At 45.2% G+C, this 25214-nt stretch overlaps 1 protein-coding gene across 2 annotated transcripts in view; it reads right to left on the bottom strand.

The window, feature by feature from the left end:
• LOC132831145 (potassium voltage-gated channel subfamily C member 1-like) overlaps window positions 1–25214 on the bottom strand; it is a 75073-nt gene that overhangs the window by 14514 nt on the left and 35345 nt on the right. The window contains exons 3-4 of one of the 2 annotated variants that reach the window (XM_060849143.1): window positions 8494–9427; window positions 2082–2276 (exon numbers count right to left, since the gene is read on the bottom strand). In XM_060849143.1, coding sequence (XP_060705126.1) covers window positions 2082–2276; window positions 8494–9427 — 1129 coding nt within the window. The remainder of the gene's footprint in view (window positions 1–2081; window positions 2277–8493; window positions 9428–25214) is intronic. The other variant, XM_060849144.1, reaches the window with a different exon arrangement.

Raw genomic sequence — 25214 nt, 5'->3', positions numbered from 1 at the left:
AGAGGCCCTGAATGGATTATGAGGTAACCTGTCTCTCCTTGACCCCGCAGCACTGGCATTGGCCTAAGGAACATCCTGGCACTCACTGTGGGATGGATGGTCCCAGGTATCCAGCAAAACTCCTGGGCCTCCACCGAGGGCTGAAGGTGTCGTCACAAACCAGCTGCTCAGTCAGGCTGGCAGCAATGTCTCAAAAATGCCCCAATGGGTGTGGGGTCAGCTATCTGATCACTGACCACCAACTGTGTCAGAATATGTGCATCCATGAAAATGGAAGTTGGTGTGTTTGTGTGTGTGCACGTGTGCATGTGCAATTTGCAACTGAGTGGTTGTTCACATATGTGAGAATGTAAATGTGTATTCACATGTGTTTATGTGACTACAGAACAACCTCGGTTATCCAAACATCAATTATCCGAATTTTGGATTTTTTTTTAACAAGATCTCAAGGTCCTGTCAAAACTTTATCCATTATCCAAACAATTAGTTATCCGAACAAAATACTCCCTGCCCGTCATGTTTGGATAATCACGGTTTTTCTGTATATGTTTACATGGGAATGTGTGCAAGTCTGTGCATATGTGAGTCAGCATGTGTGTGGGTGATTGTGCATGTTCATATGAGAACGTGTATGTGTGTCTGTGTGTGAATGTTTGGAAGACTCAGAAAATGAGTGAGAGGGATTGGGTGTGAGAGAGAAAGAGTATATTGGAGTGTGTATGAGTGTGTGTGTGTGAGAATGTTATGAAGAGATAGAGAGAATGTGTGAGACAGTGAGTGTGTGTGTGTGTGTGTGTGTAAAAGTGTGTGATAGAGTGTATGTGAGACTGTGTGTGAGAGACAGAGGAGGTGAGTGTGAAAGAGTGTGTGTAAGAGAGTGCATGTGTGGCAATGTGAGAACAGGGGATGAGTGTGAGAGAGAAAGTGTGTGTGTATGTGCATGTGTGTGGAAGGGGTGTGGATGGTGAGGGGGAAGGCATGCTTTGTTCATTGTCTATTTGAACAAACCACACTGAGTTTAACCACCCTGTATCCATGGTCAGACAGCTTGCAGGAATTCACTTCCTAAATCCAAATGTAGTGTGGATGCGGTGTTGAGGATTCCTGTGTGACCGTAAACTCAGCTAATATCAGTACCTTCAGGAAGAAACTGACTAAAGGGACAGAAGAGGTTGATGTTTCCTACAACCCTCGCCCAACTGAACTAGGATCATGGTAACCAGCTTGTTTAGATGAGGGATATTTGATTCTTTACGGGATGTGAGTGTTGCTGGCTGGTACAGCATTTATTGCCCATTCCGAAGGCTTGGTGAGCTGCTTGGTTAACCACTGCAGTTCATGTGGTGTAGAGAAACCTACAGTGCCCTGAGGGAGGGAGTTCCAGGACTTTGACCCAGTGACACTGAAGGAATGATGTATTTCCAGGGATGGCGAGTGGCTTGGAGGGGAACTTCAGGGGATGGTGTTCCCATGGATCTGTTGCCCTTGTTCTTCTAAATGGAAGTGGTCATGGGTTTGGAAGGTGCTGTCTGAGGAGCCTTGGTGAGTTGCTGCTGTGCATTTTGTGGATGATACACACTGCTGCTACTGCACGCTAGTCCTTGACCTTTCTTTTCCTTGTGGACTGGAGTCATGTATAGGCCAGGAAGGTCAGCAGGTTTCCCGCTCCGGGTGGGATGGGAGAAAGTGGGTTTTGAACAACAGTTTGACCTTAACCAGGTTCAGATTCCAATTCTCAGAATTTTCCCACCGAGATCCTTTTCAAAGTGAGAGAGGTGAAATTCTGCAGTTCTTGGGCTACTCATCCAGTGGACATAACCGCTAGCCCTTCAGAACACTTCTTCGCTGAGAGACAGATTGGAGTCAATCAAGCCTCCCCCCACCCTGATCCTACCCCTCACCACCCAATTCCACCCCCACCCACCTCCCCCACTCTGGATCACAAGGACCACATGGAGGTTAACCCAAAGGATCCCAAGTGCAACCCCCGCCCACATCCCACCCACCGATCTGTATTCAGCTTATGGACCTTGCTGTATCCCTTTTCCATTTGGGCTTGGGAGGGGGGCGTCATGTGGTACCTTTGCGGATACTTCCATCGGGAGAGTGTTCGAAGTCCCCGGTGGTCAGCAGGAAGCAGGCTCTGTCCCGGGCGTACTTCTCCCTCCCTCCAGGCGTCACGGGCTGGTTCTCCTCCGGTGATAGGGCCTGATCAATGGTCGGACAGTCCTCATTGGCCAAAGCAGCATTGGCAGCGTCCCCATTTTGCTTTGGATCTTCCATGCCAACAAAATAAAAAAGCACACACACACACACACAAGCATTAGTCACTGGCTGTACCAAGAATTCCCTCAACAGCATGGCACTAAGTTGACCATAGATGAGTAGAGATCCCTATCTACAGAGCAACTTGCCAACCCATGTGATGTGGACGTTGCTGGTGAGGCCAGAATTTGTTACCCAGCCCTAGTTGCCCCTTGAACTGACTAGGTCATTTCAGAGGGCATTTGAGATTCAATCACATTCAAGTCATATGTACAGGTCATTCTGCTATAACGTGCGTTTCATTAACGTTAATTCACTGTAACGCGACTGATGAATTGGGGACGCTATTTCTAAAGCTCAAACTTTTAAACTGTGTGTTGACTGTAATGCGATTACATCACCAGCACTTGTTTCTAACTTGTGATTTTCCTATTACTCAGGGTTTCACAAGAACTCAACCACCAGGTTATAGAAGAACTACCTGTAAGCCAGACCGGATAAGGTTGGCAGATTTCTTTTCCCACAGCATGTTAGTGAGCCAGATACGTTTCTCTGACTGTCAATGGTCTAGCTTTCGATCTCACATCTTATGAAATGAATACTTCATTGACTGCCGTGGTGGGATTTGGACCCATGTCCCAAAACCTTTGGAATTCTCTTCCTGGAAAGATGGTGGATACCAATTCCATAAGACATTTTGAAAGTGTAAGTGGTTCGGTACTTGAGCAAGGACAGCTCCTGGGTTACAGGCCCAAAGCTCAGGTGCAGATTGAAGCATCAATTGCTCTTCCAAAGAGCCAGCACAGCACAGTGGGCTGAATGTCCTTGTTCTTACTGTAAATACCTTTGAACAAGTTTTTAAAAAAATTATAACTAATAAATCTATTGAGAGCTGGCCAGATAGAGCCCCTTTAATATTAGAGTCAGAAGTCACACAACACCAGGTTATAGTCCAACAGGTTTATTTAAAATCACAAGAATTTGCAGCGTTGCTCCTTCGTCTGGTGAAGTGAAACAAGACTCCAAAAGCTTGATTTTAAATAAACCTTTTGGACTATAACCTGGTGTCATGTGACTTCTGACTCTGTCCACCTCAGTACAACATTGGCACCTCCGCATCATCTTTAATATTAGGAATGAGCTGAAATAGTTGGTTGCGGAAAGAACGTTTCCAGTTTTTGGAGAATCTAAAATCAGGGACCAAGACAGTTACTTATAAAAGCAACAGGGATGGATTATTTTAGAGTGAGCAAACTTATATTTTTAAGTCACTTTGTTTATGGCCCACTGGATAACACTTTGTCCAGCCCATGCATACCATTGTATATACAGAAAGGGATTATATAGGACACTGTGAAACACATTTCGCAGTCTATATACTTCTGAATTTTCCAGTTCATATCCCTCCAATGCACAATAGTCTAGTAAAAGAAATGCTGCAAACCCTCATTGCAACATCTGTGGGATAGACAGAGTTAGCATTTCAGTTTGATGACCTTTGATCAGAACTAGAAAAGAACAAGACTTTTTCTCATTCATGGGATGTAGGACATCACTGGCAAGGCCAGTATTTATTATCGAGTAAAAAGTGAGGTCTGCAGATGCTGGAGATCAGAGCTGAAAATGTGTTGCTGGTTAAAGCACAGCAGGTTAGGCAGCATCCAAGGAACAGGAAATTCGACGTTTTGGGCCAGAGCCCTTCATCAGGAATGAAGGGCTCTGGCCCGAAACGTTGAATTTCCTGTTCCTTGGATGCTGCCTAACCTGCTGTGCTTTAACCAGCAACACATTTTCAGCAATATTTATTATCCATCCGTAAATGCCCTTGGTCTTAGCAGCTTGCAAGGGCAGTTAAGAGTCAACTATATTGCAGCAGGTCTGGAGTCACATGTGGGCCAGATCAGATAATGATGGCAGATTTCACAGAATCCTTACAGTATGGAAGCAGGCCATTCAGCCCATCCCATCCATACCACCCCCTTGAACAGCATTCCACCCAGTCCCACCCTATCCCTCTAATCCTGCATTTCCCGTGGCTAGCCCACATAACCTGCATATCTCTGGACATTATGGGCCATTTAGCTTGGTCAATCCACCCTAACCTGCACATCTTTGGACTGTGGGAGGAAACCACAGCACCCGGAGAATACCCCACAGACATGTGCAAGCTCCACACAGACAGACACCCGAGGGTGGAATCGAACCCGGGTTCCTGGCACTGTGAGGCAGCAGTGCTAACCACTGAGCCACCGTGGTTTAGTCCCTTCCCTAAAGAACATTAGTGAATCACTACAAATATGAAGCTAAACACTTCGAGGTGGAAAACAGAAAGATAGATTACTACTTAAACTGTGATATGTTGGGAAGTGTTGGATGTACAAAGTGATCTGGGTCCCTGAACACCAGTCAAAGAAGGCAGGCAGGCAGCTGCAGAAAGCAATTAGGAAGGCATACTGACCTTCATTATGAGAGGATTTGATTTCAAAAATAGAGACATCTGACTGCAGTTATACAGGGCTTTGATGATACCACAACCAGAGTACTGCATGCATTTATGGTCTCTCTACCTAAGACACAGTATACTCTCCATCGAGGGAGTATAGTGGGGGCTCATTAGGATGATACAGGGGATGGCAGGACTATAGTACAAGGAGAGATTGGTTTGGCTTAGCTTGTATTCACTAGAGTTTAGAAGGATGAAAGGGGAGTTCTGACTGATACATATAAAGTTTGGTCAGGCTAGATTCAGGGAGGATGCTTCCGCCCCAGGGTGGGATGGTCTAAAACCAGGGGACTCAACCTCAGCATACGGAGTAGGCCATTTAGGACTGAGATGAGGAAGGATTCCTTCACTCAGAGACTGGGCAACCGGGGGAGTTCTCTCCCACACAGCCGGGTCACTCAGTATGTTCAAGACAGAGGTTGATACATTTTTAGATGTTAAAGACATCGATGAGTATTGAGAGAAGACAGGAATCTCGCAGTGATGTAGAGAGTTAGTCATGATCACAATGAATGGTGGAGCAGGCATGAAGGCCTAGCTGAATGGCCTATTCCTGCTCCTCGTTCCTATCAATCAGATGAGTGCTGCACTATTATCCTAATTCCACATTCATTCAATGAATCGGATTCATTTCCTGCAGCTATCTTGGTAGAATTTGAACTCAAGTCTAGGGATCATCAGTCCAGGCCTTTGGGATTACCAGTCTCTGTGCTGCCATGAATTATCTTTCCCACTGTCTGTTTAATCCTTTCAGTTTCACTGTGTAGCGCCCAGTCCATACAAACACCTGTGTAACACACTGTTCAGTACTTACACCTCCCTGCTGTGTAGCACCCTGTCAGTTTGTACTCTTTCCCCTTCACTATCCAGTACATGGAGTGAGCTGCCAGAGGAAGTGGTGGAGGCTGGTACAATTGCAACATTTAAGAGGCATTTGGATGGGTATATGAATACGAAGGGTTTGGAGGGATATGGGCCGGGTGCTGGCAGGTGGGACTAGATTGGGTTGGGATATCTGGTTGGCATGGACGGGTTGGACCGAAGGGTCCTGTTTCCATGCTGTACATCTCTATGACTCTATGACTATGACATACTTATCCTTTGTAACAATCTATCCACTTTGTACAGATCCCTCTGTAATGCACTGACCCAGTTCAATGTAGCAACTTAGAAAGAGGACAGTCGCCCATTGAGTCTGTTCCACTGTTCAGTGTGATCATGGATGACAGAAGACCTCACGATATAGAAGAAGAATTAGGCCATTCAGTCCATCGACTCTGCTCCACCACTTGATCATGGCGGATATATTTCTCAAGCCCTTTTCCTGCCTTCTTGCCATAACCCTTGACCCCCTTACTAATCAAGAACCTATCTACCTCTGTCTTAAATACACTCAATGATTTGGCTTCCACAGCCCTCTGCAGCAATGAGTTCCACGGTTTCACCACCCTCTGGCTGAAGAGATTCTTTCTCATTCATTTGCTTGTCATCTATAACCTTTAATTGAAGGATGATCAATGTCAGTCCAAAGGTGTACAGGTTAGGTGGATTGGCCATGTTAAATTGCCCATTGTGTCCAGAGGTCTACAGGCTAGGTGGGGTTAGCCATAGGAAATGCTGCGTTACTGGGATAGAATAGGGGTTAGGTCTTGGCAGGATGCTCTTGGGAAGGTCAGTGTGGACCCGCTGGGTCAAATGGCTTGCTTCCACACTGTAGGGATTCTATAATTCTATGTACAATCAGGTTTAAAACTGATCTGGAATCAACAGAAGAAGGAGTTCCAAATTGCTATGAACTCTTGTGAGTGGGCTAATTCTCCAATTCCATTCTTGCAAAGTCTTTAATTCACCCCCTTATCCAAGACTCCCGAACCAGGGGCGTAGTGTCTCTCTATCTACTCTATCTTTTTACCCTTATTATCTTGAAAATTTTGATCAAATCATTCCCTTAACAGTATACCCGGTGTGTGTATTCTTGTGAGTGAGTGCAGACATCAATCTGAGACAGCAGCACCACACTGTCTCCAAGGCCAATTCATAAAGGCAAAGTACAAAGTGATCTGGGAGTGCTAGTCCAGGATTCTCTAAAGGTTGACTAGTAGGTTGAGTCCATGGTTAAGAGAGCAAATGTAATGTTGTCATTTATCTCAAGAGGGTTGGAATATAAAAGCAGCGAAGTACTTCTGAGACTTTATAAAGTTCTAGTTAGGCCCCATTCAGAACACTTCATGCGACTTTGGGCCCTGCACCTCAGGAAGGACATACTGGCACTGGAGTGTGTCCAGCGGAGATTCACATGGATGATGCCTGAAATGGTAGGCCTAAAACAAGATGAACGGCTGAGGATCCTGTAGTCATTAGAGTTTAGAAGGTTGAGAGGAGATCTAATAAAAACTTACAAGATAATGCATGGCTTAGAAAGGGTGGATACTGGGAAGGTGTTTCTGTTAGGCAGGGAGACTAGGACCCACGGGCACAGCCTTAGAATTAGAGGGAGTCAATTTTGAATGGAAATGAAGAGACATTTCTTCAGACAGACAGTGGTGGGCCTGTGGAATTCATTGCCATGGAGCGCAGTGGAGACCGGGATGTTAAATGTCTACAAGGCAGAGAGTGACAAATTCTTGATCTCGCAAGGAATTAAGGGATACAGAGAGAGTGCGGGTAAGTGGAGTTGAAATGTCCATTAGCCATGATTAAATGGCAGAGTGGACTCGATGGGCCGAATGGCCTTACTTCCACTCCTCTGTCTTATGGTCTATCTTTTTTTGTCCTTGGAATATTGGTGTTGCTGACTAGGCTAGAGTTTCTGACCCATTCGCAATCACCCATGAGAGTCAACCACATTGCTATGGATCTGGAGTCACATGTAGGCCAGACCAGATAAGGATCACAGTTTCCTTCCCTGAAGGACATTAGTAAACCTGATGGATTTTTCTACCAATCGATAACACATTCATGGTCGTATTAGACTATTAATTCCAGATATTTTATTGAATTCAAGTTCTACCATTTGCTGCAGCAGGAATCGAACCTGGGTCCCTGGCACATTAGGATTGCCCCTTGAGAAGGTAGACTTGAGCTGCCTTCCTGAACCACTGCAGTCCATTGGAGATTAGAAAAACTCACAATGCACGAAGGGAAGGGAAGGAAATTCCAGGATTTTGACCCAGCAACACTGAAGGAACGACAATATTTTTCCAAGTCAGGATGGTGAGGGATTCTTTATAGAATCCCTACAGTGTGGAAGCAGGCCATTCAGTCTATCGTGTCCACACTGACCCACTGAACAACATCCCATCCCGGCAACCCCACATTTCCCAGCCGGCACAACCTTGGAAACCAAGGGCAGTTTAGCATGGCCAAATCCACTTAACCCTTTGGATTGTGGGAAGAAACCGGGGCAGCCGGTGGAAACCCATGCAGACACGGGGAGAAAGTGCAAACTCCAGACAGACAGTCGCCCAAGGGTGGAATCTAACCCGGGTCCCTGCCGCTGGAAGGCAGCAGTGCTAACCACTGAGCCACAATTTAGTTTTTCCTGACCAGGAATTGAATCCAGGCTGTGGCGATGAGAGCACCGATTCCTAACAACGAGAGCACCAGCGTCTCATTAGTTGGGTCTCTGAATTAACACTCCAGTGATAATAGCAGTAGGTCTTCACCTCCTGAAACCTGACTGTCTACCTTGGAGCCAAGGTCCTTAGCCACAGAGAGATGCCTACCTGCCCTGTTTATTTCAATGATCTCCTCCTGAGCTAGAGGGCAGGAATCACCTTGGGCACTCCTCTGGGGGGACTTGATGTCAGGCTTGCAGTAGTTGGGAGAGCCTGGCTGAGGAGCTCGGGGGATGTGTTTATTTTTCTTCTTTGGTAACTTCTGCTTGGCCATTGCCAAGGAATAGTACATGCCAAAGTTATTGACAATAACAGGGACAGGCATAGCAATGGTTAGCACACCAGCCAACGCACAAAGAGCTCCCACCAACATCCCAGACCAGGTCTCCGGATACATATCCCCGTAGCCCAGGGTTGTCATGGTGACCACGGCCCACCAGAAGCCAATGGGGATGTTCTTGAAGCTGGTGTGTTTGCTACCCGTGATGTCTTCAGGATCAGCCCCTATCCTCTCTGCGTAGTAGATCATGGTGGCGAAGATCAGGACCCCGAGCGCAAGGAAGATGATGAGCAGGAGGAACTCGTTGGTGCTCGCCCTCAGCGTGTGGCCCAGGACCCTCAGGCCGATGAAGTGGCGGGTGAGCTTGAAGATGCGGAGAATTCGAACAAAGCGCACGACACGCAGGAAGCCCAGGACGTCCTTGGCAGCCTTGGACGAGAGTCCACTCAGGCCAACCTCCAGGTAGAAAGGAAGGATGGCCACAAAATCAATGATATTGAGGGTGTTCTTGATGAACTCCTTCTTGTCCGGGCAGAACATGATACGCATCAGGAACTCAAAGGTGAACCAGATGACACACATGCCCTCCACATAGGTGAGGAAGGCCTCGGTCTCAATCTCCACATCCTCCACCACGTTGGTGATATTCCCCGTGGTGACCGTCTCGGTTCTGTTTACCTTGTGGTTGAACGCTTCATGGGTCTCAAGGCAAAACGTAGTGATGGATATCAAAATGAAGAACAGTGATGCAAACGCCACGTACTGCGAAAGAAAACAGAAAACAAACACAGGGGTGGTAAATAAAACACAAAACTAAGAACACCCACATATCACCATGGGAACACTTGGACTTGTGGGTAAAAATGATGGATTCCCGCGATAGGCTGAATTCTAGATTGATGGGTTATACGAGATTCAGATACCTAACCCAAATCTTATTACCACTGTTCAGTTCATGTTTATATCAACCCTTTCAAAATGCCATTCAACTCATTCATAAGTTCATAAGGTATAGGAGCAGAATTAGGCCATTCGGCCCATTAAATCTACTCCGCCATTTGATCATAGCTGATATGCACCTCACCTCCATTTTCCTGCCTTCTCCCTATAACCCTTCAACATATTACCAATTAAAAATCTGTCTAACTCCTCCTTAAATTTACTCACTGTCTCTGCATCCCATCGCACTATGGGGTAGCAATTTCCATAGATTCACCACCCTTTGGGAGAAGTCATTTCTCCTCAACTCTGTTTTAAATTTGCTCCCCCTTATCCTCTCCCCACAGCGCTACAAATCTCTCCTTTATAACTGCGCATTCAATTCCCTTTCAAAAGCAATTGACTCAACAACCCGTGAACTTCCAGGCAAGTTATTCTATGTCATCGTGACTCAATTTATTGAGAAAACTTTCCCTCCTCCACCAATTATGTTAAATCTGTGCTTTATAACCTCCAGCAGTGGAAATAGTTGCACCATATTTACTGCATTTAAACTAGCATCATCAAACACCTCTCCCACTCTGGTAATACTCTCTCCCAACCTCTTCCATCAGGCATAACACACAGAAGCTAGAACACATGTACCAACAGTTCTTCTCTGCTGTTATCAGACTGCTGAAGGGACCTCTCTAATCAACTGTTGATCTTGCTTTGTGCATTTTCTGTGCAGTGTAACCTGTGTACCTCATTCTGTCTAAGCACCCTATGGTCTGCATGTCCTTGTTTGCTATGATCTGCCTGTACTGCTCACAAAACAAAGCTTTTCACTGCACTTAGGTACATGTGACAACAATAAATCAAATCAAATCCTTTCTTCTCCTTGAACCCTTGAATCCCTTATTAATCAAAAACCCTATCTATTTCTGTCCTAAATACTCAATCACGTGGACTCCACAGCCTTTTGCAATGATGAGTTCCACAGATTCACCACTGTCTGGATGAAGAAGTTCCTCCTCATCTCAGTTCGAAAGGGTCATCCTTTCACTCTGAGGTTGTGCACTCATCTAATGCTGATCTTGCTTTTGTACACCTCCTGTGCAGTCTAACCTTGTAGGCCTTGCTCTGTCTAAATCCCCTATGATTTGTATGTCCTTTCCATTATGATCTGCCTGCACTGTTCGCAAAACACAACTTCTCACTGTCCTCAGGTAAATGTGACGACAAGAAATCAAATCTACATAATTTGGAACACGAGGAGAACGTGAGGAGTGCAGATGCTGAAATCAGTGATGGAGAGTGTGGTGCTGGAAAAGCACAGCAGGTCAGGCAGTATCCAAGAAGCAGGAGAGTCTGCGCTTAGAGCATAAGCTCTTCATTGGGAATGTGACGGAGGGCTTATGCTCGAAAGGTTGACTCTCCTGCTCCTCAGTTGTTGCTTAATTGGCTGTGCTTTTCCAGCACCACACTCTTCAATAATTTGGAATGCCTCAATCAAACCTCTCCTTAGCCTTCAGAATGTCTGGAAAGGGTCAGTGCACCTGAAATGTTTATCTCTTCACAGACACTGCCAGACCTGGTGAGTTATTTCAGCAATATCTGTTTTTGTTTTATAGCATCGTACAGCAAGGAAACAGACCCTTCGGTCCAGTCCGTGGTGAACATAATCTCCAGCCGCCTTGTAATAGAGGCCAAGTTTCTCAATCCCTTCCCAACCACTTGCCCTATCTGCAGGCTAACATGTCTAAGGTCACCCAGGTCCTTCTGTACCTCAGGATTTGTGGTCTCTCGCCATTTAAATAATAATTGAGTAACAGAATGCCCCATCTCAGCTTTGGATTTACAACCGTTTTGTGGGCTCTATGCTCTGGGGTTTAGACAAACGAGATGTGATATCATTGAGAAATACATGGTTCAGGAGGAGGGATCAGCCAGAATGGACATTGAGAGGGTCTTTCCCCACAGCTGGGGACTCTAGGGCATAGTGTTAGGAAAACAGGAGGAGAAACTTCTTCACTCAAAAGGTTGTAAATATTTGAAGTTCTCTACCACAAAGAGTAGTGGATAATCCATCTTTCAGGTTGCAATAGAGTTTGAACTCTCAAGGCATCTGGATGGGTGTATGAATAGGGAGCGTTTAGAGGGATATGTTCCCTTGAAGGTGGAGTCGCAGATGGATAGGATAGTGAAGAAGGCGTTTGGTATGCTTTCCTTTATTGGTCAAGAATATTGAGTACAGGAGTTGGGAGGTCATGTTGCGGCTGTACAGGGCACTGGTTCGGCTACTTTTGGAATATTGCGTGCAATTCTGGTCTCCTTCCTATCGGAAGGATGTTGTGAAATTTGAAAGGGTTCAGAAAAGATTTACAAGGATGTTGCCAGGGTTGGAGGCTTTGAGCTGTAGGGAGAGGCTGAACAGGCTGGGACTCTTTTCCCTGGAGCGTCGGAGACTGAAGGGTGACCTTATAGAGGTTTATAAAATCATCAGAGGGCATGGATAGGATAAATAAACAAAGTATTTTCCCTGGGATAGAGGAGTCCAGAACTAGAGGGCATAGGTTTAGGGTGAGAGGGGAAAGATATAAAAGAGAACTAAGGGGCAACCTTTTCATGCAGAGGGTGGTACATGTATGGAATGAGCTGCCAGAGGAAGTGATGGAGGCTGTTGCAATGACATTTAAAAGGCATCTGTATGGGTATATGAGTAGGGAGGTTGAGAGGGATGTGGGTCAAATGCTGGCAGGTGGGACTAGATTGGGTTGGGATGTCTGGTCGGCATGGATGAATTGGACCAAAGGGTCTGTTTCCATGCTGTACATCTCTATGACTCTAAATGGGGCTGGGTTTATTTAGGATATCTGGTCAGCATGGATGAGATGGACTGAAAGGTCTGCTTCTGTGCTGTATATCACCAAGACTCTATGATAATGAGGAACGGACTGGAAGGTGAGTTGAGGCGAACAATCAGCCACAATTCATACTGAATGACAGAATGGACTTGAAGGGCTGAATGGCCTACAGTTCAAATTTGTAATGCTCTTATATTGAGTTTCACCAGTTAAATGAGTATATAAGAACATAACAAAACTACATAAGGAATGCCTGCTTAAATAAGCCTCCCATGTTCTGAGACAGAACATTAGACCAAAAGATTTTTAACAACAAAAAAATGCATGTCTATTAAGACTGTGCTGGTAAATCTGCAGCTCATCGCTGTCCTGGAAACTGCAATTGCCACAAGTAATAAGCAGACATGTTCTAAACTGTAGTAGTAATTACTCAATCTCTCGATCCTCTCCATGGCATCATGGCTTTCCCCACAGGCTAATTGGAGGAAAAATCTCAGAGCAATCACTATACACATCTCAGGGTCTCCCCTCCTGTAGGCAGCTCCAACTACAAGCCTTTTTCTTCATACCTGCTGCTTCTTTTTGTCCAAATTCTTTCCTGGTTTCTCAGGAGCCATTAACTTTGGTGGAAGCCATTTTGTCAACTGTCACTGGACTGCACCATAAATGCCTGATGTACCCGAATTTTTCTTCTTGTACGGGGTGTGTCTGTCACTAGCAAGGCCTGTATTTGGGAGGTTTGGCAACCTGTAATTGCCCCTTCTTAATTGCCCTTGAACTGAGTGGCTCACTAGGCCATTTCAGAAGGTTGTTTGGAGTCAAGATTGGGTTATGACGGCAGATTTCCCTCCTGAAGCATATTAGTGAACCAGTAAAAAATGAGGTCTGCAGATGCTGGAGATCACAGCTGCAAATGTGTTGCTGGTCAAAGCACAGCAGGCCAGGCAGCATCTCAGGAATAGAGAATTCGACGTTTCGAGCATAAGCCCTTCATCAGGAATAAGAGAGAGAGAGCCAAGCAGGCTAAGATAAAAGGTAGGGAGGAGGAACTAGGGGGAGGGGTGATGGAGGTGGGATAGGTGGAAGGAGGTCAAGGTGAGGGTGCAGAGGAGATGACCTGGGGGGTGCAGTGAGAGAGAGACTCACTGAAATCCTTGTAGAGGGAGGAAGAGAGCTTCTTCAAGGAAGGCATCCTTGTAAGAGGATTCGCAGTAGGTTAAAATCTTCGAGTAAAAAATGAGGTCTGCAGATGCTGGAGATCACAGCTGCAAATGTGTTGCTGGTCAAAGCACAGCAGGCCAGGCAGCATCTCAGGAATAGAGAATTCGACGTTTCGAGCATAAGCCCTTCATCAGGAATAAGAGAGAGAGAGCCAAGCAGGCTAAGATAAAAGGTAGGGAGGAGGGACTAGGGGGAGGGGCGATGGAGGTGGGATAGGTGGAAGGAGGTCAAGGTCCTTGTAGAGGGAGGAAGAGAGCTTCTTCAAGGAAGGCATCCTTGTAATCCTTGTAGAGGGAGGAAGAGAGCTTCTTCAAGGAAGGCATCCTTGTAATCCTTGTAGAGGGAGGAAGAGAGCTTCTTCAAGGAAGGCATCCTTGTAATCCTTGTAGAGGGAGGAAGAGAGCTTCTTCAAGGAAGGCATCCTTGTAAATCCTTGTAGAGGGAGGAAGAGAGCTTCTTCAATCCTTGTAGAGGGAGGAAGAGAGCTTCTTCATCTCTCTCTCACTGCACCCCCCAGGTCATCTCCTCTGCACCCTCACCTTGACCTCCTTCCACCTATCCCACCTCCATCGCCCCTCCCCCTAGTCCGTCCTCCCTACCTTTTATCTTAGCCTGCTTGGCTCTCTCTCTCTTATTCCTGATGAAGGGCTTATGCTCGAAACGTCGAATTCTCTATTCCTGAGATGCTGCCTGGCCTGCTGTGCTTTGACCAGCAACACATTTGCAGCTGTGATCTCCAGCATCTGCAGACCTCATTTTTTACTCGAAGATTTTAACCTACTGCGAATCCTCTTACAAGGATGCCTTCCTTGAAGAAGCTCTCTTCCTCCCTCTACAAGGATTTCAGTGAGTCTCTCTCTCACTGCACCCCCCAGGTCATCTCCTCTGCACCCTCACCTTGACCTCCTTCCACCTATCCCACCTCCAAGGCCCCTCCCCCTAGTCCCTCCTCCCTACCTTTTATCTTAGCCTGCTTGGCTCTCTCTCTCTTATTCCTGATGAAGGGCTTATGCTCGAAACGTCGAATTCTCTATTCCTGAGATGCTGCCTGGCCTGCTGTGCTTTGACCAGCAACACATTTGCAGCATATTAGTGAACCAGTTGAGTTTTTACTGCAATAAACTAACTTCTAATTTTGTTTTTAATTGAATTCAAACTCCGCATGGGATTCACACCCACACTCTCAGAACATTAAGCTGACGTCTCTGGATTTACTGGACTAGTAACCTTCCCATTACATCACCACCTCCCCAACGTGTGTCGCTTTAGTTGCTTCTCCTTTAGTGTTTGTTCTTTGTTAGCCTCTTTCCCCTCAATTTATGGCTCATTACAGTTTGCTAACTCTCCCAAATCATTCTCAAGCAGTACAGAAATTAGAATTAAAGCATTGATTAGCCTCAAGAAAATCACAGTGATTTTTCCATTTGCATTTTCACTCTGGCGTGGACATCAAACCCAGAATACAACCAGCTGAACCATCAGGTACAACCACGTGTTAGATAGAGTGATTTCCGCAGGCAAAGGGGATTATGGGTATCACATCCGCCATTGATCAGTTGATATATCGAGAGCATGAGTCTAGTCAGAGTTGCTTTATAAAGAACAAAGAATACAGAATAGTACAGCACAGGAACTGACCTTTCAATCCACCAAATCTGCGCCGACACATGATGCCTTTCTAACCTAAAAACCTTTGCTTCCTCATGTCCATTTCTGTCTCATCTCTAAGTATTCACACATCTATCCAGAAGAGTTTTGATAGTTTTTTTTTCATTTTGGAGATGACAATTCTTGTCACAAAACCTGCTAGCACTCAGTCCAATTGAAGTTATTAATGCTCATCATTATTCAGTAACTAGAAGGCACAACAATGGCTTTTCTTCCTCAGGAGGCTCAGAAAATTCAACAAGTCCAGAACGACCCTCACCAATTTCAACAGATGCACCATTGAAAGCATACTGCCTGGGTGCATAACGGCCTTGTATGGCAACTGCTCTACCCAGGACCGTAAGAAACTACAGAAGCTGGTGTGTATAGCCCAGACCATCACAGAAGCCAACCTTCCATCCATGGACCCCATTTACACTTCTCACTGCTGTGGAAAGGCAACCAATATCATCAAAGACCCTTCCTACCCTGGTATCTCCATCAGGCAAGAGATACAAAAGCCTGAACACACACACACACCAACAGGATCAGGAACAGTGTCGTCCCTGCTCTAACTTAGACTGATGCCGATTTTGCTAATATTGATCTTGCCCAGCACACATCCTGTGCAATATAACCTGTACGTCTCTACGTAAGCTTTCTTTCACCCTATGATCTGTGTGTTCTTGCTTACTATGATCTGCCTGTACTCATAAACAAAGCTCTTCACTGGACTTAGGTGCACACGGCAATAAATCAATCAATCAAATTTATCCCAGGACTTGACCTACTTTGCCCTTAATTCACTCTGAGATGTTGGCATCACTGGCAAGGCCAGCATTTGTTGTCCATCGTTAATTCCACTTGAGAAGGTGAGGGTGAGCCACTGCAGTGAACCGCTGCAGACTGTGTGCTGTGGGTAGACTCACCATGTCCCTTAGGGAGGGAATTCCAGGATTGTGACCCAGTGACACTGAAGGAACGGCAATATATTTCCAAGTCAGGATGACGCCTGGCTCAGAAGGGAATTTGCAAGTGGAGGTGTTCCTGTGTATCTGTTGGCCTTATATTTGCGAGGTGGTAAAAGGTTGCACTTTTGGAAGGTGCAGTTGACGGAAGTTTCATTGGCCCGCTTGTCTGGGGGCTGTTCCTGAACCGGGGGCACACACCCTCAGAGGGAGGGTTGGCCATTTAGGCCAGGGATGAGGAAGACTTTCTTTACTCAAAAGGTGTGGGTTTTTTGAAATTCTCTACTCCAGAAACTCAGTCAAGACCGAGAGCAATAGATTTCTAGAAACTGTGTGTTAAAAATATTAAGGGGTTCGGGGAAAGTGCAGATAAATAGCATTGAGGGAAAGGATCAGCCATGGTCTAGCTGTGCTGGTTCAAGGGGCTGAATGGCCTACTCACATGGCTGTTAAATATTTATATACAAGTGGATCCACATTTGCAAAGATTTTCTAGTAAGCAGGTGAATGCAGCAGAGATATCCTTACCACAGTTACCATTTGCAATTTTATTTGTTCAGTTCTGCAGTCTGTACCTCAGCAAACACTGGCCAACTCAGGGGTCACGCTGGTTAAAATATCCCAAAATCTTTTAAGATCATTCGACCCATTAATTCTACTCTGCCATTCAATGAGATTGTGACAATCATAGAATCCTATAGTATGGATGCAGGCCATTTGGCCCATCGAGTCCACACCAACCCTCCAAAGAGCATCCCATCCAGACCCACCCTGCTATCCTCTCCCTGTAAATCTGCACTTCCCCATGGCTAACCCACCTAACCTGTACATCCCGGGACACTATGGGCAATTTAGCATGGCCGATCCATCTAACCTGCACATCTTTGGACAGATGGAGGAAACCCACGCAGGCACGGGGAGAATGTGCAAACTCTGCATAGACAGTTGCCCAAGCATAGAATCGAACCCATGTCTCGTGCGCTGTGAGGCAGCAGTGTTAACCATTGAGCCACCGTGCCACCCTCAACTCCACTTTCCTGCCTTTTTCCCATAACCCTTGATTCCCTTCCTGATTAAAAATCAGCTTTTAATATAATTAATAACCAAGCTTCCACAGCCCTCTGCAGTAAAGAGTCCCATAGATTGACTATCCCAAGAGAAAAACATTGACCTCATCCCTGTCCCAACTGTGAGATTATGCCCTCCCTCACTAGGGGAAACAATCTCTCCGCATCTACCTTGTCAAACTCCCAAAGAATCTTTTCTGTTTCATGAGGTAACATCTCATTTTTCTAAATTCCAGTGACTACAAACCTAATCTGTGCAACTTCTGCTCATAAGAAAATCCCTCAATACCCAGATCTACCAAGTGTACTGCTTCTAATATCAGAAGAATGTTCCTTAAATAAAAGAACTAAACCTGTTCACAGTACTCCATCCCATCATTTCACATGATGAAGTATCATATTTCATATACCCAATGGGTACATACATCTTCCATATTGCCAATGGTCCAAATCTCTTCCTGTTCACTCCCATTGTTCAAAAATCTTGCTAATCCAATGTATTGAAGATATTGTGAGCAGTTTTGGGCTCCATATCTAAGGAAAGATGTGCTGGCATCAAAGAGGGTCCAGAGGAGCTTTTCAAGAATAATCCTAGGGACGAAGGGATTCTTGTATAAGAAGTGATAGAGGTCTGTACTTAATAGGGTTTGGAAGGATGAGGGGGAATCTCATTGAAATGTATAGAATACTGAGAGGTCTGGATAGAGTTGACATAGAGATGTTTCCATTGGGAGGAGAGACTAGGACCCAAGGGCACAGCCTCAGAGTGAAGGGATAACCCTTTAGAACTGAGATGAGGAGGGATTCCTAGAGCCAGAGGGTGGAGACTCTGCAGAACTCATTGCTGCAGAGGGCTGTGGAGACCAAACCATTGAGTGTATTCAAGACCGAGATAGATAGCTTTTTGATTAGTCAGGCGGTCAAACGTTACAGGGAGAAAGCAGGAGAGCGGGATTGAGAAACATATCAGGTGTGATCAAAGAGTAGGGTGGACTCAATGGGCCGAATGGACTAAATATGCTGCTATATCTTTAGGCTTTATACTCTATGACACACATCTGGAGCAGTTGGGGAGTTGAACTCAGAATTATCAAAACTAGGGATAGGGATAATACTACTGCACCACACGAGCCCCTGTGTTCTGTTGTACAGAATTGATTAGGTCAGCTAACTTATGAAACAGAGCACAAGTTCAATTCCTGCAATACTGCAATAGCCTTGAGGGTCACCCCTCAGCTGAGATGTGGTGACCCTCAGGTTAAACCTGCCATCTCTCTCTAATGTGAGAGTGGGCCTATGGTGACGACTTATTTCTGTAGAAAATATGTGCATATAATTTTCTTAATTGCTTTGTTATATTGGACACAAATGAGTTGAATTGCCACCTACACTATTTTGAATTTCCTTTAACTAACTTAGATGACGGGATCCAATTAAAATGTTTGTAACATTTTTTGAAAAATAGCTAAGGATATTTATACAACATTCACAACCTAGAGAGAGTCAGCCAATCTCATACAGACACTCAAAAACAACATCCCTGCAGAAAACAAACTACAAATTGGCTCCAGATCTTGTATCATCTTCTCTTCAGTCAATTTAGTGTAAAAGCCTCAAATAAATTCAAACAGAAGTCCCATAAATGGAACCAAAATGTTGATTATTTCAAATCCGTGAATTCTCGCCAACACAGAAGTAGATTGGATTCCTCCCCATTAGACACAGTCTGTTCCCTAACAACTCTGTGCCAGAGAAATCTCTTCACAGTCTAATCACTTCTCGGTGTAATCTGTGCTTTTGTTTCTCATGTTCTCTTGCTTGTGTTTCGAGAGTAGGACAGATATTTGCAAATTGTCTGAAATTACTTGCCATTTGAAGACAAAGTGGAAGATAATAAGTGTGAAAGAACCTCAATAAACCAACGTGTTGTAACCATTCAAGAAAAATTTCCAACTTTTCTTCATCTGAGCTATCACACAAACATACACCATTAGATATCTGTACACCATCTGGGTATTTCAAAGTGTGTTTTGCATCTTTTCTTATTTCCACCTCACACTCCAACAATTTCTTCTCTCTCTCTGTGTTTCTCCTACATAATATTTTTCTTTTAATTCACCCATGGAATGTAGGCATCGCTGGCTGACCAACACTTATTGCCCATCCCCAGTTGCCCTTGGGAAGGTGGTGGTGAACTGCCTTCTTGAACTGCTGCAGTCCACCTGCTGTGGGTTGACCCACAATGCTTAGGTCGGGGCGGTACTCCAGAACAGGCCTCACAAATGTTCTGTATAACCTCAGTGTGACTTCCCAAGGGACTGAGTAAAGAGGGCAAGCATGCAAACACCTTTTTAACTACCCTGCTTATGTGATGCAAACTTCAAAGAAATATGTACCTGCACCCCTAGGTCCCTCTGTTCTACAACACTACCCAAGGCCCTCACATTAACTGTATAAGCTCTACCTTTGTTTATTGTATCAAAATGCAATACCTCTCATTTATTTGGATTGAAGTCCGCCTGCTATGTTTCAGGCCATTGACCCTTTTGATCAAAATCTCTCTGTAATCTTAGAAGACCTTCTTCTAGCACGTCAAGAGTGCAGTGCTGGAAAAGCACAGCAGGTCAGGCAGCATCCGAGGAGCAGAAGAATCGACGTTTCGGGCATAAGCCCTTCATCCGGAAGCCTATGGGGCCTATGCCTGAAACGTTGTCTCTCCTGACCTTCGGAGGCTGTGTCTTTCCAGGACTATATCTCAACTCTGATCTCCAGCATCTGCACTCCTCAAGTTTTGAGAAGACTTTCTTCGCCATCTACTATGCCACCAATTTTGCTGTCATCCACCAATTTCTAGCTGTGCCTTCTATAATCTCATCCACATCATTTGTATTTATGACAAACAAAAGAGGACTCAGAACTAATCCTCGTGGAACACTGCTGGTCACAGGCCTCGAGTCCGAAAAGCAACCGTCCACCACAACTCTCTGTCTCCTGCCATTAAGCCAATTATGTTTCCAATTGACAAGCTCACCCCGAATCCCATGTGACTTATCCTTAACTCATTGATCTATCATGTGGAACCTTGCCAAAGGCTTGACTAAAATCCAAATAAACAATATCTATTGCTCTTCCATCATCAACCTTTTTGGTAACTTCCTCAAAAACTCAATCAAGTTTGTGAGACATGATTTTCCTCACACAAAGCCATGCTGACTCTCCTTAATCAATTTTTGCCTCTTTAAATGTCCATAAATCTGACCTTTAAGACACCGATGGATAGATTTTTGTTTGGCATGAGAGTCAAGTGTTATTGGATGTAGGTGGGAATGGGGAATTTGAAACAGATCAGACATGATCTCATTGAATGGCAGAGAAGGCTTGAGGGGCCGAATGGTCTACTTCTGCTCCTATTTTGCTTGTTAATATATTCAACAGCTCAGGCCTGTTTACCAAGCCATATATATGTTGTTGGAATACAGAGAGTGTAAGGTATTCTTTCAAAATGACACAGTCTAGTGACACCGTCACAGCTAAAGCAAAGCAGGAAGTCTTAGTAACGTCCCCTGGGGCAGAATCAAAGGTTTGTTCAGGAGAGACACATCCGGACTTCCACGAACCTCGATGGTTAAGAAGTATTCATGGCTTTCCCACCTGAAATGTGATGATATCCACTTTGGTGGCAAACATAGGAGGGCAGATTATCATTCAAATGGCTCTGATGGTAAGGCGTGTGGGTGCAGCAGGCAATAGAAAAGGCAAACGACATGTTGGCCTTCACAGCAGGTGGATTTGAGTACAGGAAGAAGGATATCTTGCTGTAATTACACAGGACATTGGTGAGGCCACACCTGGAATATTGTGTACAGTTTTGGTCTCCTTATCTCAAGATTGCTGTAGAGGGAGTGCAGGCAAGGTCTAAAATTGATTCCTGGACTGGCAGGACTGACATTTAGTCACAGAGAGCACAGATACAGACCCTTCGGTCTAACATGTCCATGCTGACCAGATATCCAAAATTAATCTTGTCCCATTTGCCAGCACTTGGCCCATATCCCTCTAAACCCTTCCTATTCATATACCCATCCAGATGCCTAATGTCGTAATTGTACCAGCCTTCACCACCTCCCCTGGCAGCTCATTTATGAGGACAGATTGAGTCAGTTAGGATTGTGTTCACTGGAGTTTAAAAGAATGGGGGGGGGGGGGGGAATCTCATATTGACCTGTAAAATTCTAACAGGACCTGACAGGTTGTGCTTGATGGGAAAGTCCAGGTCTGAGGTCATAGTTTAAGGGTAAGGGGTAAACCTTTCAGGACTGAGATATCTTCACCCAGAGAGTGGTGAGCCCATGGAATTCACTACCACAGAAAACTGTTGAGGCCAAACCAATATGTGTTTTCAAGAGCTGTGTATACATAGCTCTCACAGCTAAAAGGATCATGGGGTATGGGGTGACGGTGGGATTAAGGTATTGAGCTTGATGATCAGCCATGATTATACTGAATGGCAGCACAGGCTCAAGGGGCTGAATGGCCTACTCCTGCATTGTCTGTGTTTCCATGAAAGGCCTGACTCTAATTTAAAGCTAATGTCCTTCTTGTGCTTGATCTGCCCCTCAGGGGACAAAGTTTCCCAGTATCCCTTTTACACTACAAACACGTCAATGAGGTGACCTTCTTCTCCCAAGAAGAACTTCAGCTTATAATTTAATGTGTCACCTAGGAGAGTCTGAAGTGTCCAGGAATTGCACAGGCACCTGACACAAATTTCCAAACATTTGGAAATATGCTTGGGATCTGATTTGGAGAGGCCAGTGTTGGACTGGGGTGTACAAAGTTAAAAATCACACAACACCAGGTTATAGACCAACAGGTTTATTAGGAAGCACTAGCTTTCAGAGCGCTGCTCCTTCATCAGGTGGTTGTCCTGATGAAGGAGCAACGCTCCGAACGTTAGTGCTTCCAAATAAACCTGTTGGTCTATAACCTCGTGTTGTGTGATTTTTAACTTTGTACTAATTGACTGAAGAGTAAAATCCGCACCCTCTAGTATAAACTTTCATGATGTAGTTGCAATACCTTATTGAGGCACAAGAAGGCAGCAGAGCTCCAGGTGGATGGACTGTAAGGTACCTGCCATTATGAAAGGCCTTTCCAACATAGGGTCGGGACCCCAAATGGCAAGATCAGAAATACCAGTAACCCACTGTCAAACTCTCAGCGATAACTGCTGCACTCCTTCTCGAACAGGCCCCCACTTTCACAGCTCCCATTCATCCTAAAGTTGCACTCATATATTGTGGTAATGTTTCTGAAAGAATTAATGTTGGAGACTGCATTAGGCTCCACCCAGTCTGATGATGTCTTATAATCTTGAGCGGGAAAACGAAGAGTCTAAATTGAGATCCCGATGGGGTCAGATTTGTCACCCCCTTGCTCCTCATGGTCTTAGTAATTATATCAAAATAGCTGGTGCAAGTTGTACATATTGCACTATCATGCGATAAGCTACACCTTGAAGGGGTGCTAAGTGCCTCTTCTTGTTAAGACCCCTGAGGGTTTGTTTCTGTGTTAACGGAATAGATCCAGTATAGACTGGAAGGTTAGGGGGATGTTGAACCTAATTAATGTTTTGTTGAAAGGAATTAGAAGGAAGATTGTTGGCACCACTCTCCCCTGGCTATCAGCTGGGGAAACATGTAACATCACCAGCAATTGCAACAATCCTCAAGCCTCAAAAAGGGAAGGACATTTGTGAGGTGCTGCATTTAAGAGATTAATTCCAGACCTCTCTCTAATTGGGCCTAATGCTGTTTTAAAAGTCTTCAAAGTCTTTCCTTTTGTTGGCACCTTCCATGTCCTCACCAAAGTGCTTCACAGCCAATGAAGAACTTTGCTGGATTGTCGCATTGTAACCAATTTGTGCACAGCAAGATCCCACAAACAAAAACAGTCAGATCATCTGTTTCTTAATAATGTCGCTTGATGGACAAACACTGGCCACTACACCAGCGAGAGCTCAATTCTTCTTTGAAGCTGTGGCCATGGGATCTTCTACATTCACTTAAGGGAGAAGATGGCCCTTCCATTTAATGCTTCATCTGACAGCTAGCTCCTCTCAGTGTTGGCACCTGTATTCTTTACTCTGACCTTTGGAGTGCTGTTTTAACCCATAACCTACCAACCTATAGGACAACGGATTTATCTAATGAGCCCCAGCTATTGTCGCTAGCATGGAGTTCATACATAGAGGCAAGGAAGATCAGTGCACTTTCATAAAGAAAACCCAGGGCTCCTACAGCCAGTCTCTGCCATCATACCTGGATGAGAGGAGGGCGCAAGTTATAGTGTCTTCAGTGCAAGAATGTTTGTCATCAAACTTCATAGGAGCATTGTAAAGAAATTCCGGACACCCAGTTACATGATATGATTGAGCAGAGGACCAAAACCTTGCTCAAAGAGGCAGATTTTGAGGAGCATCTTAAATGAAGGAAAGAGATAAATAGGCAGAGAAGATTAAACAGAGGATTTCGGCAGTTGGCAATGAGCAGAACAATGTGTTGCTTGAAAAGTGCAGCAGGTCAGGCAACATCCAAGGAACAGGAGAGTCGACGTTTCGGGCATAAGCCCTTCTTCAGGCTTTCGGGCTTATGTCCGAAACGTCGATTCTCCTGCTCCTTGGATGCTGCCTGACCTGCTGCGCGTTTCCAGCAACACATTTTCAGCTCTGATCTCCAGCATCTGCAGACCTCACTTTCTCCAATGAGCAGTACAAGACATGGTCTCCGATGATGGAATGATTGAAATCAAGGAGGTTTCAAAGGCCTGACATTAGGAAATTGCAGATCTCTTGGAGGACTCCAGGGGATTGGGTGAGGTCTTGATCTGTCATGATCCGTGCGTTATACCAGTCCGCCCATACTCCTAGGGCTGCCATATATATGTGATACTCGGAGAGGGTATTTCTATCAACGGCTGGAATGCTGACTCAGCAGAAGTCAACAATGAAGTGTGGGTCGGGCACCAATGTGGAGGAACAGCTGCCGACAGGGAACGGACCCCAAACACAGTTCCAGAAAGTAGTGATGCCTTCCCTGAATGTGCTGCCCAAAGCCAAATATTTCCCTGAGTTCTGTACAACTCAGTTGCAGCTTTATCTCAATGATGAGGGAAACAGGGACCAGCAGTAACCTATGCCTTTTTTACTTACTTATGGGAAATTGACATCACTTGAAAGGTCAACGTTTGTTGGCCAACTCTAAACATCCCCTTGAATTCCTGCTGTAGGATGGATGTTGTGAAACTTGAAAGGGTTCAGAAAATATTCACAAGGATGTTGCCAGGTTTGAAGGGTTTGAGCTACAGGGAGAGGCAGAATTGGATGGGGCTATTCTACCTGGGGCATCGGAGGCTGAGGGGTGACCTCATAGAGGTTTATAAAATCATGAGGGACATGGATAGCATAAATAGACAAGGACTTTTTCCCAGAGTAGAGGAGTCCAAAACTCGAGGTTTAAGGTGGAAGGGGAAACATTTAAAAGGAACCTATCAGGCAACTTTTTCACGCAGAGGGTGGTGCGTGTGTGGAATGAGCTGCCAGAGGAAGTGGTGGAAGCTGGTACAATTACAACATTTAAAAGGCATCTGGATGGGTATATGAATAGGAAGGGTTTGGAGGGATATGGGCCAAATGCTGGCAAACGGGACTAGATTCATTTAGGATATCTCATCAACGTGGACGAGTTGGACCGAAGGGTCTGTTTTCATGCTGTACACCTCAATGACTCTAAGTGAGCGGCTTGCAAAGGTCATTTCAGAGGGCAGTTAAGAGTCAGTTGGAACACAGTGGGTCTGGAGTCAC

This window comes from Hemiscyllium ocellatum, chromosome 33 (genome assembly GCF_020745735.1).
Source record: "Hemiscyllium ocellatum isolate sHemOce1 chromosome 33, sHemOce1.pat.X.cur, whole genome shotgun sequence".
Classification (NCBI taxonomy): Eukaryota; Metazoa; Chordata; class Chondrichthyes; order Orectolobiformes; family Hemiscylliidae; genus Hemiscyllium; species Hemiscyllium ocellatum.
The sequence above is the reverse complement of the archived record's forward strand: the minus strand, read 5'-3'. Positions and strand labels throughout refer to the sequence as shown.